At 35.1% G+C, this 19,981-nt stretch overlaps 1 protein-coding gene across 2 annotated transcripts in view; it reads right to left on the reverse strand.

Moving 5' to 3' along the window:
- Positions 1 to 16,507, reverse strand: part of IFNGR1 (interferon gamma receptor 1) — a 31,749-nt gene extending 15,242 nt beyond the window's left edge. Inside the window, exons 1-3 of one of the 2 annotated variants that reach the window (XM_051997836.1) lie at positions 16,306 to 16,507; positions 3,511 to 3,625; positions 2,615 to 2,781 (exon numbers count right to left, since the gene is read on the reverse strand). In XM_051997836.1, the coding sequence (XP_051853796.1) occupies positions 2,615 to 2,781; positions 3,511 to 3,625; positions 16,306 to 16,417 (394 nt within the window). In that variant the 5' untranslated portion in view covers positions 16,418 to 16,507. Of the gene's footprint in view, positions 1 to 2,614; positions 2,782 to 3,510; positions 3,644 to 16,305 lie in introns of both variants that reach the window. The other variant, XM_051997835.1, reaches the window with a different exon arrangement.
- Between the last annotated feature and the right edge of the window lie 3,474 nt (positions 16,508 to 19,981).

A 19,981-nucleotide genomic window follows, 5' to 3' on the forward strand; every position in this document is an offset into this window, starting at 1 on the left:
TTCATTTGTCCAATTATGAATTTTAGTGTGTTATTTTCTTCATTTACTTTTTTTACTTCTTTTTCTATTTGTCCAATTGAATTTTTAAATGAGTTGTCTTGTTCTATGGAATTTTTTTCCATTTCACAAATTCTGTTTTTTAAGGAGTTATTTTCTTTTTCCATTTCACAAATTTTGTTTTTTAAGATGTTATTTTCTTTTTTCTATTTCACAAATTCTGTTTTTTAAGGAGACAATTTTCTTTTTATATTTCACAAATTCTGTTTTTCTGGGAGTTGTTTTCTTTTTCCATTTTATCAAATCTGTCTTTTAATGAGTTACATGCTTTTTCCATTTCATTAAGTCTATTATGTGTTGCCTTTTCCAAACTCTCTTGCAGAGCTTTCATTTCCTTTCCCCATTTTTCACTAGCTCTCTTTTAAGATCCTTTTTAATTTCTTTTAGGAGAGCCTTGTGTGATGAGGACCAGATTACATCACCTTTTGGGGCTTCATCTGGAGACAATCTGCCTTTAGACGTCCTCAGGCTTTGAAATCTGTTCTTCTCTTTCACCATAAAAGCTGTCAATTGTTAGAGTCCTTTTTACTTTTTTTACTATATATATATTTTAAATTCAGATCTGCCTTTAAAGTAGGGGAGGTTTTCCAAACAGCTGCAGTTGCACTGGGTCAGTGCTGATTCACTTCCGGTATTGGATGGGTGGGGCCAGGTCCCCTGAAATTCTGGCATTTTGGGGTTCACTACTGATCTTTTGTGTTTATGTTGAATGTTTTATAACTTCTCTGCTGATCTACTGGCTTGCAACCAGGGCAGAGTGGCCAACACTGCTGTAGATTCCTATGGATTCCTCCCCGTGGAGATTCTCTGCCATGTGGAGTCTGCAATGCCCTGGGGCTTTGTGCTGTCTGCACTTGTGTTTTGTACTCAGCAGTTTGTGCTTTGCTGCCTCCCTCCTGTTTCAGAATGAAACAGACTTTTTCTGGTGTATTTCCTCCTATAAATTCTCTGCCACACAGAGACTACGCGGCCCCATGCAGACAGTCTCACTCTGCACTGTCTGCACACGTTTACGCTGGCTGCCTCCCTCCCGTTTCCAATTGAAACAGACCTTTTCTGGAGCTCTTTGAAATTATCTTCTGCTGATAATTTGTTGCACTCCCAATATTTGTGGGTTCTGCTGATCCAGAGCTAATTCAGAGGCTGGATTTTGTAATTACTGTGAAGGTTGTAGAGAAGGTCAGAGAGAAATGTGAGTTGTCTCTGTCATCTTGGCTCCGCCCCTGAAGTCCCTGAGTAAGGAATCTTAAGTGAGTCTCGGCCATGTCTTTTGGATAACTTTTTACTGAGAACATGGGAATGTTCTTGCAGTTATCTGAAAGAATTCCAGAAAAGCACAAAGAATTTAAAGGCCACTCTTCAGGTGCATTAATTAATTAATGAGCATCTGTACAGGGCCAGTATTGAATAAGTCCATATACAGGAAGATTCTGGTCCAGGTATTACTTGAGACCTGCTCTCTGTATGGGCACACAGTTCAAAACATTGGCTCATCATCTCCCTTAACAATGAATGAAAGACATTCTGAAGATAAATTTAGGATAATCTTGGTGAAGAATGAATGTAATAGGAACAAGGCATCACAAACTATACAATTTATAACTTTGTTACGATAAGTACCTTGTTACAGCTAGTTACTGTTAAAAATTAATGTCAAACAAATGTTGAAGTATGGTATATACATTAACCCTTGAATGTACATAGTGCCACCTGGAGACATCTGGTATTAATGCAACACTAGCTTAATTCTGGTATTAATGCAACACTAGCTTAATTCTGGTATTAATGCAACACTAGCTTAATTCTGGTATTAATATAACACTAGTTTAAAGAGTATATAAAAGTATATAAACTCTGCCTTTGATATCAATAAACAGATTGCTCGACAAAATCCTTCCTGGTTCTTGCGCTTTATGTCCACATTCATCCTAGTCATTGGAGTTGGAGTCCTACAAGCATCCTTTATTGCAGGCTCGTGTTTATCCCGGAAACCCGGCCAGTTCCTTGAGTAAACACAGTCCTCTTAAAGGAATGAACAGATATTCTCCTTGGTGGGCCTCTTGTGATGGAGTGTCCTGTACCTGGGAGACTGCTACACCTCAAGAGTCATGTATCAAATGAGAAAACTGAGCATGATACCTTCTTTGTTTTCAGCCTATAAAGTCCCCTTAGTAGAAAGAGATTTTGAGGATTTGGCCTAAGAAGAATTGTACAGCTTACCTAGCAGTTGGCTCCCACTCTAGCCTCTGAATAGCTGTGACCATGAGTCCTCCCAGCCAAGGAATTCAGATGTCAGTGCTTCCTTGAAATACTGATGATATATATTGTATGCTGTTTGTTTGTTATTGTTATGGCAATCACTGTGTTTGTTAATTATGTATTATTTTTATGCTTTGAGTTTCCTCTTCCCTTATGTCTTATTAAATCAAAGTTCTCAGCAGTAATAGACGGTACCCATCCTCTTTAAGACTATGCCTGCTAAAATGTGAATTCTGAACCTAGATTAATCTTACATAATCTTGAATGTCAAAAACTTGTGTTTACACATATTTCTCACCTTTTTCATACATATGAAATGCTTCAGATTCTACAAAGGAAGATTCATTTTGTCCAACAATAGCTTTAACTCTGGCCCAGTAAGCAACTTGTGAGTTTTTGACATGGTCAAATATGTTACAAATCTTATGAGAAATATTGGTGCAGACTTCATTCCACACTTCATTTCTGGAAAGGAAAAGAAAAAAACATGTTACACTCAGCATATTAAAAGATTCAACCTCAAAAAGAAAGGAGCTCTTCAAAAAGAAAAAAAACTTCAAAAATTTTATTTCATTAAACTAATGAAAGTTTTAAGATAGAATCTAACTAAAGACATAATTATAAGTGTTTCTAATATCCACATAGAGTACAGGAATATGTTCTCCAAGATCATTAATTGGTTCCATGAAAAAACCTTTAGATGAAACAAGACTAGTGGGAGACAATGAGAACCATAGGAACAATGTTATAGTGAACATGCTCCTGAGGAGGGTTTCTGAGGAGTGAAGAAAGAAAGCAAAGAGTCAGAAAAGAGCATGGGACTATATACTGATTGAGGGGCCGCAAATTTTAGGGGGGCTATATTAAGAGGAGAGTCTGGAGATCTACATAAAACTGAGACGAACCGAGGGAATGGAATGGTAGAGGCACTTCTGCTAAGGAACTACCACTATTAATACATACTGGCATCTGCTTTACAATTTAAGAGCTGAGAACAAAAGTATCAAATTCTTGGTCCAGGCAAAGAGCCAGATTCAAATATAATTGGGAAATTTTTAAACAAAATAAATAAAAAAACACAACAGAGATAATGTTAATTTGTAATTTTCTATGTCACTATGAGGCCAATCAGAGATTCTTTTGAGATCAAAGAATTAAAAAAACAAACAAACTGGTTAAAACAATGATACTTACGGATACTTTCTCAACTGCACTGTGAAAGTAGGAGTTGGAGATGTTATCTGGTAATCCCAAAACACTTCAGGATTCAGATTATAAGATTTTATTTCAACATTAGTTGGTGGAGACACTGTAAGAGATTCAGATACTTTAACTGAAAAATTAAGAAATTAATGCTAACAATTTAGCAAAATAAACATAACAGATTGTAATATTTTAAAAATTTATATTTTTACTTAAATAATCTGTATAAAATAATTCCCATTTATCTTAAACCTCAGGTCATCATGGAATTATAACTCAATTCCATATGATGATTTATAATTATTAGTCTGGTGTCAATGTGAACTAATAAAATTTAGCAGTCATACATCAATAAGATAATTTTAGCATATGAAGTCCCAAAAGAATCATGAGATCATATATTTAGAGCTGGAAGGAATTTTAAAGATCATGTAACACTCCTTCTACAGAAGAGGAAACAAAGACACTAAGAATTCACCAAATTCTATTTCTAAATCATTCTGTTCCTGAATATTTACAATCTTTAGTATGTGGGTAGAGAGTAGTTCATATGAAAATGACTAGGACTAAAGCTCCAAAAGGGGTCAACATTGTTTCATAGTAGCCATAAGTCAAAATAATTAATAGTAATAGAGAGACTAAGAATGAGAAGGCTGATGGTACCACTTTACCTGCCCTGGCTAGACAGATCACATCTATACTGAGGCCACTTTACCTGCCCTGGCTAGACAGATCACATCTATACTGAGGCAAATTGGTCTAGGACTCTCCATTTTATAAGGGACAGTGATAAAATGGAATTTGTCCATCTACATAAAAAGGACTAGGATGTTCTATTAAGATTAACTGGGATGATGAGAGAACTCAAGATGCTTCACAGGAAAACTGATTCTAGAAATTCCAGAGTAAACATCTCTAGAAGATTTAAGCAGAATATAGTTTTTTGCTTCAAATATTTGAAGGATTATTATTCAGGAGGATTGGCATTTTTATTTTTCATTTGTAAAATTATGGGATTCTAAATAATTTCTAAGGTTCTTTCTGCTTTTTACACTTTAAGATTCTATTTTGTGTTTTAATTTTGTCATACATATTAGTTTGTATGGAAGGATGAAATCTCATTTATTTCAAGTAAATTTTCTTAAGTCCCCTGATTTTCTACTTGAGTTAACCAACAAAATCTGCATGATCTGAAGATGGATAAGGTCTAAATATTTTCTGCATATTTCTATCTGTAAGTCTATACCTTCTACCTAAACGTGTGTGTGTGTGTGTGTGTGTGTGTGTGTGTGTATAAATTACATTTTATTTTTTCCAACTACATATAAAGGTAGTTTTCAACATTCAATTTTATGAGATTCTGAGTTCCAAATTTTTCTCCCTCCCTTATTTCCTCCCTCTTCCCCAAGATGGCAAGTAATCTGCCATCTGATTATACACCTGATATAAATTTCACACCATGCTATACAATGTTATACAACGTGGAAACCTATTTCCATAATTAGGTTGTTAAAGAAAAAACAGAAAAAGGAAATTCCACCAAAAAAAAACTGCCTCAATATGCATGCAGACACTGTAGTTTTCTCACTAGCCACAGATTTTCCATTATGAATCTTTTGGAATTGTCTTGGTTCATTTTATTTGCTGAGAAGACCTAAGTCATACTTGATCATCATAGTGTTATTGTTGCTATGTACATACCATGTTACCTTGGTTCTTCTCTCTCTGCACAGCATCAATTCATGGTAAGTCTTTCTATCACCTAAATTTTATTACATCCTTTATTAATTATTGGTGCCTTCCATCTAGGGATGAGGAAAAAATAAACTGGGAATTCTGAGTCTTGACTTCTAGTTCTAATCACACTAGTATGTAACCTAATAATTGTGACCTTACATAAGTCACTTACTATGATATTAATGATGTTTGGTTCTTAAAGAAGACTCCTTACAGACAAATTAGAAAGTAAATAATATCACTAGTTTTAGTTCTGGCCCATCCAGGTCTTTTGGCCCTGTTATTCTTTCTAATATGACCTTTGTTACTCAGATTTTTATAATTTTGTTCATGATCTGTGTTTTTACTGAATGAGGCAGAGATATGAATCATTTCTTTTTCTGAGATTAATTTATATTTATGTGGGTTTTTGGATTAGTGAAAGAAGCTTAATGAATTAATACATGAAATGTTTACTATGTGGCAGGTACACTGCTTAGACTATCTCAATCTCCACAAACCTAATTCAAATAAGAGAAAAACAACATATATGGGGGAACTATGGCCAGGTAGGATGGTAAATTGAGTAAAAAAGGTAACTGATTGACATGTTTTTTTCCAAAAGCAATAGTAAGAACTCTGACCAATGTGCAGTACTCTAAGGCAGGGGTCCTCAAAACTCTGGCCCGCGGGCCAGATGCAGCAGCTGAGGACGTTTATCCCCCCTCACCCAGGGCTATGAAGTTTAATTTAAAGGCCCACAAAACAAAGTTTTTGTTTTTACTATAGTCTGGCCTTCCAACAGTCTGAGGGACAATGAACTGGCCCCTTATTTAAAAAGTTTGAGGACCCCTGCTCTAAGACAATATATGGGAGGCTGCAGCTGTAATCATTTAGTTCAGCATGGCATGAAAATGGCACTGAAGCCTGGGAAACTGAATAAGGAGGAAAGTGCTAGCGCTGGCCTGATGTAAACCTCATTCAAAAGTGCATTTTAAGTCAGTGAATATAAGTACATAAATGCTAAATACAAGACAGAAATTAAATGAGAGTTTTAAAAAAATTAACAAGGGAGGGTACTGTAAGTAAATGAGACAGACTGTTTAAAATTATGAAAATGGAAATGCAATGCTGATTTCAGGGAATAGGCATATCATTTTAACCAGATCATAAAGTGTGAAGAGAAAATATGTCAGAAAATGTATATTAAGTTATGACTGACTTGAATCAGAATTGTTACTACCTATAATTTATTTTTTTGAACATTGAAATGTGTATCCTTCTTTAATTTTTTTTTTTTTTTTTTTTTTGCTTTTAAAGCACAGCAGTTTCTTAGAAACCTTAACTTCCTTCACATCTCAAATAAGGTTCTCTCTCTTGTTGACAGAATGAATAAAACATTGGACTTGGACTCAAGATGGACTAATCCAACCTCTGACACTCACTAGCTGTGTAACCATAGGCAAGTCACTTAATCTCTCTGATAGTTCTTTTCTCTATGAAGTAGGACTAATAGAACTTCTCTAAAAGATATGAGAATATCAATCACAGATTTCTATGAAAAGGGCATATAAAGGTGGGCAATTATCATAACTATAATTACAGGTAAGCTTTTCTGATTCCACAATTTATTTTTTTTTAATAAAAAGCTTTTAATTTTTCAAAATATATGCAAATATAGTTTTCAACATTCACCCTTATAGAAGTTTGTGTTCAAAATTTTTCTCCCTCCTTCCTCTCCTCTCCTAGAGAATCTGTAATCCAATCTAGGTTAAATATGTGCAATTCTTCTAAATATATTTCCACATTTGTCATGTTGCACAAGAAAAATCAGGTCAAAAGGGGAAAAAAAAACCTACACAAAAAACCAAGTAAACAACAATGAAAAAGGTGAAAATACATAAGTGTTTTTTCCAACCCTAAATTATATCATTCTGTATTTAAATGCTGTACTTTGCACTTCTTCCAGAAAGGAAGAAGCACTTGGCCACTGGGACTTCTTCCAACCCTTGTAACACTCTAACATTCCTATCCTAGCTTAGTCACAAACTTCCAGATTCTATTGAGAATCTGATATATTATATTTTATTACAATAAGATGTTCCTCCTACCCCCAAAAAAGTTGGAAAAGTAGCTGAAGTAATCACAAATATCTAGCTATCTTTACTGGCCAAGGCAACTATGAGGACATTAAGGGATCAATTCTAAAGATATTTAAAAAGATAAAAGCATTTGGGAATCTATCTACCAAAGGAAAGTCAGGAATTATATGAGCAAAATTATAAAAAAAGTCTCCACACAAATAAAGTCAGACTTAAATAATTGGAAAAATATTAAGTGCTCTTGGATCGGCCGAGTGAACATAATAAAGATGACAATACTCCCTAAACTAATCTATTTAGTGCTATAGCAATCAGACTTCCAAGAAAATATTTTAATGATCTAGAAAAAATAACAACAAAATTCATATGGAACAATAAAAAGTTGAGAATCTCAAGGGAATTAATGAAAAAAAAATCAAATGAAGGTGGCCTAGCTGTACCTGATCTAAAATTATATTATAAAGCAGCAGTCACCAAAACCATTTGGCATTGGCTAAGAAATAGATTAGTGGATCAGTGGAAAAGGTTAGGTTCACAAGACAGAATAGTCAACTATAGCATTCTAGTGTTTGACAAACCCAAAGATCCTAACTTCTGGGATAAGAATTCATTATTTGATAAAAACTGCTGGGATAATTGGAAATTAGTATGGCAGAAATTAGGCATGGACCCACACTTACCATATACCAAGATAAGATCAAAATGGGTCCATGACCTAGGCATAAAGAACGAGATTATAAATAAATTAGAGGAACATAGAATAGTTTATCTCTCAGACTTGTGGAGGAGAAGGAAATTTGTGACCAAAGATGAACTAGAGACCATTACTGATCACAAAATAGAAAATTTTGATTACATCAAATTAAAAAGCCTTTGTACAAATAAAACTAATTGCAAACAAGATTAGAAGGGAAGCAACAAACTGGGAAAACAGCTTCACAGTTAAAGGTTCTGATAAAGGCCTTATTTCCAAAATATATAGAGAACTGACTCAAATTTATAAGAAATCAAGCCATTCTCCAATTGATAAATGGTCAAAGGATATGAACAGACAATTTTCAGAGGATGAAATTGAAACTATTACCACTCATATGAAAGAGTGTTCCAAATCATTATTGATCAGAGAAATGCAAATTAAGACAACTCTGAGATACCACTACACACCTGTCAGATTGGCTAAGATGACAGGAAAAAATAATGATGAATGTTGGAGGGGATGCGGGAAAACTGGGACACTGATGCATTGTTGGTGGAGTTGTGAACGAATCCAACCATTCTGGAGAGCAATCTGGAATTATGCCCAAAAAGTTATCAAATTGTGCATACCCTTTGATCCAGCAGTGTTTCTATTGGGCTTATATCCCAAAGAAATACTAAAGAAGGGAAAGGGACCTGTATGTGCCAAAATGTTTGTAGCAGCCCTGTTTGTAGTGGCTAGAAACTGGAAAATGAATGGATGCCCATCAATTGGAGAATGGCTGGGTAAATTGTGGTATATGAATGTTATAGAATATTATTGTTCTGTAAGAAATGACCAGCAGGATGACTACAGAGAGGACTGGCGAGACTTACATGAACTGATGCTAAGTGAAATGAGCAGAACCAGGAGATCATTATACACTTCGACAACGATATTGTATGAGGACATATTTTGATGGAAGTGGATTTCTTTGACAAAGAGACCTAACTGAGTTTCAATTGATAAATGACGGACAGAAGCAGCTACACCCAAAGAAAGAACACTGGGAAATGAATGTGAACTATCTGCATTTTTGTTTTTCTTCCCGGGTTATTTTTACCTTCTGAATCCAATTCTCCCTGTGCAACAAGAGAACTGTTCGGTTCTGCAAACATATATTGTATCTAGGATATACTGCAACACATCTAACATATATAAAACTGCTTGCCATCTAGGGGAGGAGAAAAATTGGAACAGAAATGAGTGCAAGGGACAATGTTGTAAAAAAAATTACCCTGGCATGGATTCTGTCAATATAAAGTAATTATTAAATAAAAATTTAAAAAATTAAAAAAAAAAGATAAAAGAATAAGAAAGGCTTGAGGAAAAAATTCACTTACCACTATATTACAAATAAGGCAACTGAGAAAAGATCAGCTATCAAACCAAATTCCTACTTTTCCATTTCCAAAAGAATCTGAGAATAATCAAGTCATGTTGAAGGCATCTTTCAATAAAGATAGCAAATAGGCAGGATTTAAAAATTACTTTCCATAGATGACATATTTATAATCTGTATTTATAACTGTAAAGAAATGATATTTCACTATACTTGCTTGTTGACTACAACAAAAGCATTTGGTTTTCATTCAGTTAATGACCAGGAATGTCACAACCCAAATCCAGAGTAAGTAAATAATAATATTGCAATAAATAATAAGTAAAAAATATATAATAAGTAAATAAATAATACTGCAAACAATGGGGGTTAGGGGAAAGGAGAGTCCAAGTACCAAAGAACCACACTCAAGTTCATATAAAACTTAGGATCAGTTTTCAAATGAGAGATCTTGGGTATAATCTCCCAAAGAGTAAAATGAAAAGGCTTATAACTTCAAATAACTTGCTCTGCAAAACTGAGTATTAATGCTACAGAAGAAAAAAAATAAACTTCAAGGATTCCAAGACAAAAGACCAAAGGTAAGAAAAATTCTGAAATGCAAAGAGGAAAGAAAAACCCAGAAAAGTGCACAAATGCACGTGAACAAATACAAAGGGCTAAATAATAATTAAGTACCTATACTTTAATGAGATATGGAAGACAATTATCTAAACATGGATGGAATAGTGAGAGTAAACAAGCAGATATCTCTCAGACCTTAATCTTATTTAAACTAAACTAAGGATAATTAATATTAACTGGGAGAAAAAATCTTTGACATTTAATTTTCTCTGATGATGATATCAATTCAAAGATAAGGAATTGATTCAAATTTACATAATAAAAAGTCATTCTCAAATTGATATATGGTCTAAGATCAGGGCAGATAAACAGACACTTACTAGCAATGTGACCCTCAACTGATACGCCTTAATCCACAAGAGAAGGAAGTAACAAACTCCTCCAATATTTTTGCCAGGAAAATCTGGTGGACAACACTGACCTGCTGTAGTTTACCCAATCATGAAAAGTTGAACCACAACCAAGAATGTGAGCAGGTACTTCCTAAGAGAATATCCTCTGGCTATCTAGAGATTTTATGAATAAAATGTTCCAAAGCACTACTAATTAGAAAAATCTAAATTAAAGCAATTCTGATTTATCTCACTCTCCTCAGACTGGATGGCATAACTGCTGGAAGGACTAGAGGAAAAAAGACACACTGGTGGATTGTTGGTAGACTTGTGAATGGATACAACCATTCTGAAAAGCATTTTGGTATTATACACAAAAAAATTACTAAACTATAACCTTTGAGCCAGTTATATCAATGCTGAGGCTATATCTAAAAATATCAAAAAGAAGAAAAGAACCTCTGTGTACAAAAATATTTTTAATTAGTTTTTGTGGTGGCAAAAAAAAAGAGGGATGTTCAACAACTGAAGAATGGTTAAAAATATTGTGGGACATGAATATGTAGTAGTACTTTACTGTAAGAAATTAGGAACTAGATGATTTTACAAATTAATGAAGAAAAAAATAAGCAAAAGCAGGAGAATAATTTATACAATCACAAAATAAAAAAAAAAAACAATTTTGAAATCTTTCAGAATTATGACCAATACAGTGTCCATTCATGATTCTAGAAACTGATGATGAAATAAATATTCTTTCATTACAGAAAGATAAGATTTTAGGGTGAGATGAAAAATCTGTTTTGGGGTATAGCCATTAAAGAACTCTGTTTTGCTTGAATATGCGTGTTTGTAACAAATGTTTTTTTTTTTTTTTTTTTTAAATAAATAGGGTTTGGAATGTATACAAAATAGATTTCTGTTCATTTCTTAAAAAAGAGTTCTACATGTGTAATGTTGCATGAATTTTCAGTTGAGGTCATTGTATTGTTTAGCTTTACTCAAATATTTAACTTTGTTACAAGGGATATATTTTGTGAAATGGGGGTAATCTGTAAAATGTATGTAACAAAAACTATCAATAAAACTAAAAGTTTAAAAAAGGAATGTGAACAAAAATACAATTTGTTGCAAAAATATATCAAACTGAACAAGACTATTTCTCAGGAAAGAGAAAAGCAGGGAAAAAACAAGCAAAACAAACTTCAATTTTGAAAGTTTTTTTCAGATGTGATTAAAAGAAAAAAGTTTAAAATAGATTGTGGTCTGAGCTTGATGCAAAAAGGTATAGGAGAAGAGTAGGGACAAACCACTTTGATTACAGAACTTTTGATGATACCTTCTTTTCCTATTCCTTTCTTTGAAGAAGAGAGGAGGATGGAAAAGATATAAATTTATGATGGAAGAAAAAATAATTAACAATTATAACAATGAATATGAATAAATCAACTAACAACCATAAAATGGAGGAGTTTAGCAGAATGTATTAGAAAGCAGAATTCCAATAATAGATTGATTGTTTATCAGAAATATACTTCAAACAATCACAGAGGGTTAAAATAAGTGGCTATAGTAAGTAGAATTAATTATACTTTAAGTGAATCCAAAAAATTAGATGAGTAGTAATCATTGTCAAAGTAGTTAAACAGTGATACACATGAAAACTACATTATGCATAAAGACATAATGAAATATCAATTCTTTGTTCGCATGCTTGCCATTTCATTTAAATACTTAAAGGAAAAGTTAGTCCAGTTACAACAATAAGGTAAAATTATAATCAACATATAATTAGTTTGCAGATGTAGTGTCATGTCAAAGGTCTAAAATGTTACTCTACAGAATTAGAATTTTGTTATCAAAGAGACTATCAAGGGAATTAATGAAAAAATAATAATAGTTAACATTTATATATTGTCTGCTATGTACCAGGCACAGTGTTAAGTGGTTTACAAATACCTCATTTAGTCCTTATCAAAACCTTGGGAGGTAGGTGCTATTTTTATTTCCATCTACAGATGAGGAAACTGAGGCAAACAAGATTTTAGTAAATTGCCCAGAGTCATTCAGCTGTAAGATCAGTAAGATCATGTTTGAATTTCAGTTTTTCTGACTCTAGACCTAGTGCTTTAACCATTGATCAACCAAACTAAAAGAAAGGAAGGAGGTCTAACAATATCTGACCTCACCTTGGTAGTTGAAAAATAATTAAATATATAAGGTGGTTGGTTTATTTGGGGTTTTTTGAAGGGGATGGTTATTATTTTAATATAATGTAGCAAAAGTCATTCCAATAGCTACTTTTTGCATTTGAGCTGGTTCATTCTTCAGTTTCTTCATGATGGGGTTCAAAGAGCTTTTAAGTTAATAAATTCATTCCATTTTCTGCTATTGTTAAAAAAATTAACCTGAAATTATATGAAAAAAATTATTAAAAATGCAAAATGTGACAGAAACCTTTGTCTCTAAGGTAGAAAGAGTATATACCAAGCAATGTTTTTTATTATTTAACAACTGCATTATTCTAAGATGTCACTGGTTTCATGCCTAATCTTCTATACCTGTTTTACTTCCAAAAAAAAAAAAAAAAAAAAAGAGGGTAAGGAATATATGACGTCGCAAGTTAATACAAAAGATCTTTGCATGAAAAAAGTGAAATCAAAACAAAATCCAGCAAAACACACTGTCAAATAACTGGGTTAAAATTGAGTAGTAATATGAACAAAAATAAAAATTAAGGAAAAATTTTTGAAAGTAAATTTAAGATATCTTCCAGGGCATAAGAATGTGCTGTAGACAAAAGGGGATAAGGTGACAGAGCTGAGGAAGAAAGAGGAAGGGAGGATAAGACTAATATAATAAATGAGTTATAGATTCTTTGGAAACTTACAATAAAGTTATAAACTTGGAATATAACCACTAGGTGCCACTAGTACACAAGACACAACCCCATCTCTACTTCATATCAGCCACAGATAGGAATGTTCATAATCTTGATCTAGTCATGTTTCATAAAAATGCCACTTCCTTATTAAAAACTCAAATTCTTTTCAAAAAATAGATTTTTACTGATCTTTAGTTTTTATATTATCTAGATTTTTCCCCTATATCTTTACTCTTCCCTAAGAGAAAGCATTGAAAAAAATTAGAGATTTTTAAAAAAAATCAACATGTTAATATGTCTAAAAGATCTGATGTTATGTGATATGTTCCACAAAAGTGGTTGTGCTAACTTTTGCAAAGAAACTGTGTTGATTGTTCCACTATAAATTTGTTTTTCTAATTTCAAAGGGGCTCTCAATATATCAAAGCAATCCTATTCCTCTTTGATTTGCTATCTCTCACCCACCTGCTCTTCCAAATCATTTTCTTTTCGTCTTTTCTAGCATTCCCTTCCACTACCTTCTGAGTACTTTTGAGTGTAATGTTCTAAGGACAGGCTATATGCTGCTCCCCTTTTCATCCAAACCATCGCTAGGTCCACCTTTTACTCAAAGTCTTGTTATCTCTTTCCATTAGACTGCAAATTCCTTTAGAGCAGACTATTCCATTTAAAAATGAAAAGTGCTCATTTCAGTGATAAATACCTAGAAGGAGCTTAATGAATACTTGATTGCATTTTCTAACTCTACAGTATTTTGCATACGTCCTCCTCCAATCCACTCACATCCTCTACCCTAATTTGAGTCTTATCTCTATATCTTGTTGTTTAATTGTTAATGTCCTATTCAACACTGTGATCCCTTGGCAAAGATATGTGTATGTATGTATGTATATATATAGATATTTATTGTTTTTCTTATCACCAAAAGATATATTTTATATAAATACATAAAATATATGCATTGCTTGTCTTCCCTATTAGATTGCAAACTTCTTGAGTTCAGGTACTGTTGGAATTTAAAAAAAAAAGATTTTTTTCCATCCCTAGCACTCTGATTAAGTGCATACTAAGTAGCCCCCTTATTACTAATTCCTCTAAATTGGTGTCTTAGTTTTGCACATCAAATAACATATAAAAGATTTTTCTTATTTGATTATCCAATAAACATTAAATAACTAATTTTACAGGAATGTGCTGTCCCCTTAACCAAATATAAAATCAATTCTTTCCACTAAGCTAATCCAATAGTTCATCTCTACCAACAGTTCAACAAGTTTTCAACCTGGAAGTTTCCTTCCTCTCAAAACTGCCCAAGGTCACAGATTTCCAGCTGGAAATGATATTAGATCACTTCCATGATCTAATTCAGTCCCCTTATTTTACCGATCAAAACAGGAGGCCAGATAAAGTAAATAAATGGCTTAAAGTTTCACATGTAGTAATTGACAGGAGCAGAATTTGTACTTGAATGCTCTGAGTTCAAGTTCAGTACTCTTTGTACTTGCCACACATTCCCCCCTCTTCACACATAGGATTATAAAGTTACCTACTAGTTAGATATTCCTCAAAGCTTTTTCCATTTTCCTACTCCTTGTTAGAATGAGAGAACAAATCAATAAAAGTCCATCTACAAGCATCCACAAACCCATCAAGAAGAATCACAAAAATTCTTGGCTCAACACTTTTTACTTAAAACTCCAGTATTTCCTATTCCTCCTCCATTTGAAGACGTTAAACTTTAATGGTAAGCTAATCATTTTTAAAAATTATTATACCAACTTAATTTATAATACCTATATCTCACATTTGGGAAACCCAAATCTGATGATGGAAATCACAGAACTGAAAAGAAAAGAAAAGGGAAAGACAAGAGAAAAACTTCTGACCTGTCAAAGGAGGAAGATGTTTTAAGGAGTCAGTCCCCCTTCCTAACTTCTTATAATCAACACTGTAGAGAATTTATTAAGAAGTCCATCTGAGATGGCTTTTATGTGGCAGAGTGGATAGAGTACCGGCCCTAAACTTAGGAGGACCTGAATTCAAATCCAGCCTCAGACATTTAATACTCACTAATTGTGTGACTCTCAGCACGTCATTTAACCTCAATTGGCTGGGGGAGAAAAGTGTATCAAAGACATCTCCTCTCCTAGAAAATACCAGTAAGCTTTAAAAATGCTGCAATTAAAAAACAAGTCAGGATCCATGACTTTGGAAAACTATAAACGTATACTTCGGAAAATTAAGAAAAAAATCTTTTTTTTTTTTCCTGCCAGTTCTCAAATCTTCCAGTTTATTGCAAACCATCGAAAAATTTAAAAAAAAAAAAATGATTCCAAAGATTCTACTGCACACATACACATACATACAACACTTGTTTCTAAGAAAGGTCAAGTGCACCGATAACTTCCATAAGTAATAGTCTCCTATCCCTCCACACCGTCAGTCCATCATAATTAAGTGTAACTACTTGCTGACAAGCAAAAACAGTCGTAACTTCCTCTTGTCCATTTCTGGGCAAACCAAAGAAACTTCTTCCACTTTAAAAGTAATAGTGCAGCTTGTACAGAGCACCTTCATTCCCAAGAAAATAACGGAGGACAACTTTCATATCGCTCCACAAAGATACCGGACAAATCTCTTTTTTTTAATTTTTTATTTTCGGGGGGCAGGGGATAGGGTGGCACACAAACAAAAATGGGGGAACCCCTAATTCTGGGAGAAAAATGACTTCCTCCAAGGAGACGGGAGCTCCATTTTCGCTCCATCAGAAAGGGTGCACTCTAGGACCACCCTCCTTTTTTGCCCTTCCCCCCTCCTGTTCCGCCTCTAATTTTTTTTCCTACAGGGAAACAAAAGCTACAAAGATAGAGGAAATGACTCGAGGCCAAAGGGCTAGAAAATTCCAGCCTCCGAAAAAGGATATCTAAAAGCCAACGGTAAGTGGGGACTGGACAAGAGGAGGTCCCCGGGCCCCCGCTTTCCCTAGCAATCAGCCGGACATCATCCCTCCCCTCGGGACCACACCCAACGGCCACGTTTAGGACCCCTACCTAAAGACGCTGCGGAATCCCGGGTTAGGGTCTCAGCGCAGCTCCCGCACAGAAAGACAAAGAGGAGGAGGCTGGGGTCCACCCCCGAGGCCCGGGAGAGCCCGGGCCTCATTCCTTTTCTGCCTCCCTGCGGAGCCCAGCCGTAATCTCAGGTGGTGAGTGCTCCAGTCTCCTACAGGACATCAGCCAGGGGCGCTAACCGCGGTAGCTGCAAGAATGGGTTTCCCCGACAGAAGCCTACAGCCCAAACCACCAACCCCAGCCCGCGGAGCTTCGCATGCGTCACTTCCTGTCGCTCGCGGATTGGCGTTCTTGAGGAGGCGGGGGTGGGCGAAATACACAGCGAGCGATCAAATCCTAAATCTTCGCTAGCCTCGGTACGATCTAGGAGACGGGTGAAAGGTCTGTTGGATTTCTTTCTCCAGAGGGCGAGGCAGCCGCTGGCGCGACTATGATTGTGACCGCGTCGCTCTGCCTCCGAACTTGGTCCTCCGCCTTTAGCGGTTAACCACGTGAGAAAGACCTTGGTCTTTGCTTGGCTCCACCCCCTTCCGTCTTCTCCCTCACTTCTCGCCTTGCCCCAGATTTCTGGTGAGAAGGTCCGATCACACCCAAACCACTGGCTCTGAAGGCGTGTTTCTGGATTTTCTGCCATCCGGAATCAGCCGATTCCTGGACAGACTCCCCAGGCACGACCGCTTGTTCCGGAACTACCTTGCTCTTGAGGACTAGTATCGTCGTCTCAGCCTCCGTCTCCTACAGTGCGTGATTAACCGCAAGCCGAATGTGTGAGACGGCAGGCGGAAAATGGAGAACAATCGGAGCTGGTGTGCACGTATACTTGGAAGGTTTGCCGGGCTGTGTCTGCAGGCTTTATAAGGTTTGCAAAATAATCGATAAAAGAATAACACACATATATATGTATACATGTATAATACACATACAAATTTAGCTACATGTATATGTAAACACATGCACATCTCCATACATTAAGGTTTGGGGTAATCTACATAATATATACATACACATGTGTGTCAATCTACACACAAAGATATATCCATTTATCCCTTTAAGGTTTGCAGTGATTGACACAATGCAGAGCCATATTGTATATATAGACACACAAAGATATACCTATCTATTTATATTTATATGCATATATACACATACAAACTCCTCTAAGGTTTGCAGTGATTGACATAAGAATAATATATACACAGATACACATGGGCATATACATACATACATACGCGTACCCCATGAAGATTTGCAAAGTGATCTACAAAGGATAAGAATAATTGTTACTCCTTTGTTTTTCAAGAGGACCAGTGTATGATGAAGGGTGACTTGCTCATGAATAGGATTTAAGGGAGGCAGAGTTTCACAGAGTCATCAACCCAACTCTCTCTTCTTGGTCACTAAAATTCAGTGGCAAGGCAAGGATTTAGGTGGAGTTCATGGCTGTGGTTGAAGTGGATGACCTTGATATCTCCAATCTCTGACCAAGCTTTAAGTGCTCTGCAGCACTTGCCTCAGCTGTAAGGGCTTCGGAACAAATTATTCTCATCTGCCCATTCCAGCAAGAAAAGTCTTCATAGGCTTAGAGTAGTCATTCACCTAATTCATTGTGTGATTTGTGGCCTGTCCTGAAAACCATGTTCAATAGTTTCTTGGAGCCATACAAACTTTCAAGTATTATATAAATCCTAGCTATTCTTATTGCATAGGGTTGTATGGGGTATTCTTTTAGGAATAGCACCCTGGCCACATCAAGGTAAAACCATCTCTGCAGATAAGCTAAACTAGGTTGAAACTAACCCACAGGCCTCAAAACCTAGGTAACAAGTTAAAACCTTACCCTCCAGAAGTAGTTGATCCTCTTTGAAAAGAAATAACATATGATAATAGTATTTAAATAGGTTTTAAGCTTTATAAAACTATCTGCATAGAATAATAATACTAGCATTTAAGCTTTAAGGTTTACCAAGTGATCTAGGTAGGATAATAATATCTAGCTGGTTCTATAAGGTTTGCAAAGTGATTTACATAATAGCATTCATATGTGTTAAAGTTTGCAAAGTGATTGATATATATGATAATTGGTAAACCTCTATTAAAGCCTGCCCTGTTGCACATGCTGTTATAAACAGTATTAGCTAGTATTTATATAGAACACTAATAGGCTGGCATTTATATAGTCTTAAAAAGTTTGAAAAGCAATTTACATATGATAAAATTAATAGCACTTCTATAGGATTTAAGGCTTACAAAGCAATCTACACAGATTAATAATAATAGCTAGCATTTTTATATAGCATATTAAAGGTTGAAAAGCATTTATAATAGAGTAATAGTCATCACAAATTATATGCCGCCTATGTATCAGGCCTAGTGCTAAGCTCTGGAGATACAAAAAGAGGCAAAAGACAATTCCCATCTTGAAAGACCTTATATTCTAATAGAGGAATCAACATATTTAACAAATATATTAAAAGCAGACTATGTAAAGATAAATAAATAATAAACCAGTTAGTATTTATAAATAGTATTGTTTCAAACTTTGCAGAACACTCTACACATTATCTTACTTGATCTTCGAAACAGATGTCTGAAGTAGATGCTGTGATTATCCGCATTTGATAATTGAGGAAACTGAAATTCAAAGATGTTAAGTGACTTGTCCAGGATCACACAGCTAGTAATCATAGAAGGGAAGATTTTAACTCTTGACTCTAGTAAGCTAAGGGTAGCCTGGAGCAGCAGTGAAAAAGGAAGCCTGTACTGGTCAGATTGTAATGGAAATTGCAGAAATGTTAAGCAACTCTCAGGACTACTACTAGCTAGAAACTGGAAGATATTTTAGTAAAGAAACATGAAACATGAAGGGACTGGGTACACTTCACTCTTCTGGTCTCTTGCCTCTATTTTAAAATAATATCTCAAATAGAATTCTGAAATGACAGAATCAACAAACTGTCAAACTGAGGCATTCTTCTAGCCCAAGACAACACAAGAGGTCAGAAGGAGAAATCTATGACATAGAGAAGAAGCTTGGCCTGGAGCCTCCATAGATAAAACACCAGTGGTGGGACAAAAAATGGTAGTGATCAAAGCAGCAGCAGCTAGATATGGTAAGAAAATCTGAAACTAGTCAGAGTTCCTCTATATTAGCACCGAACATAGAACCAAATGCTATTTGACAACTCCATTGCTTATATTCAATTCTGGGTCACAGTTCAAAGATAGAGGGAAACACTTTCATTCAAGAGAGAGTGGAAGCCCTGAAGAGCAGCATCATTTCTGGAGAGTCCAAGAAATTCAAGGGAGGAACGTCCTTGAGGAATGGTACTAGTTGCAATCTGAAGGGATTAGTGCCATTCTTGAGTGAGAACTAGAATGTAGATTGAGTAGTAACCAAATTTTTCCTCATGTCACACCATCTTAGAAGCACCACAAGTTCCAAACCCCCAGAATTATCTCTGAAAACAATAGCATGAAAGAACTTGAAGTTTGATTTAGAGCCCCTTCCCAAACCCCAGTGGAGGGAACAAAGCATAACATTAACATAAAATTCCAAATCAAGAAATAGGGTGGGAAAATGAGTAAACAACAGAAAAAGAACTTCACCATAAAAAATTACTATGGTTACAGGAAAGTTCAAGACACAAACTTAGAA

The sequence above is a fragment of the Antechinus flavipes genome, chromosome 4 (assembly GCF_016432865.1).
Source record: "Antechinus flavipes isolate AdamAnt ecotype Samford, QLD, Australia chromosome 4, AdamAnt_v2, whole genome shotgun sequence".
NCBI classification, from domain to species: domain Eukaryota; kingdom Metazoa; phylum Chordata; class Mammalia; order Dasyuromorphia; family Dasyuridae; genus Antechinus; species Antechinus flavipes.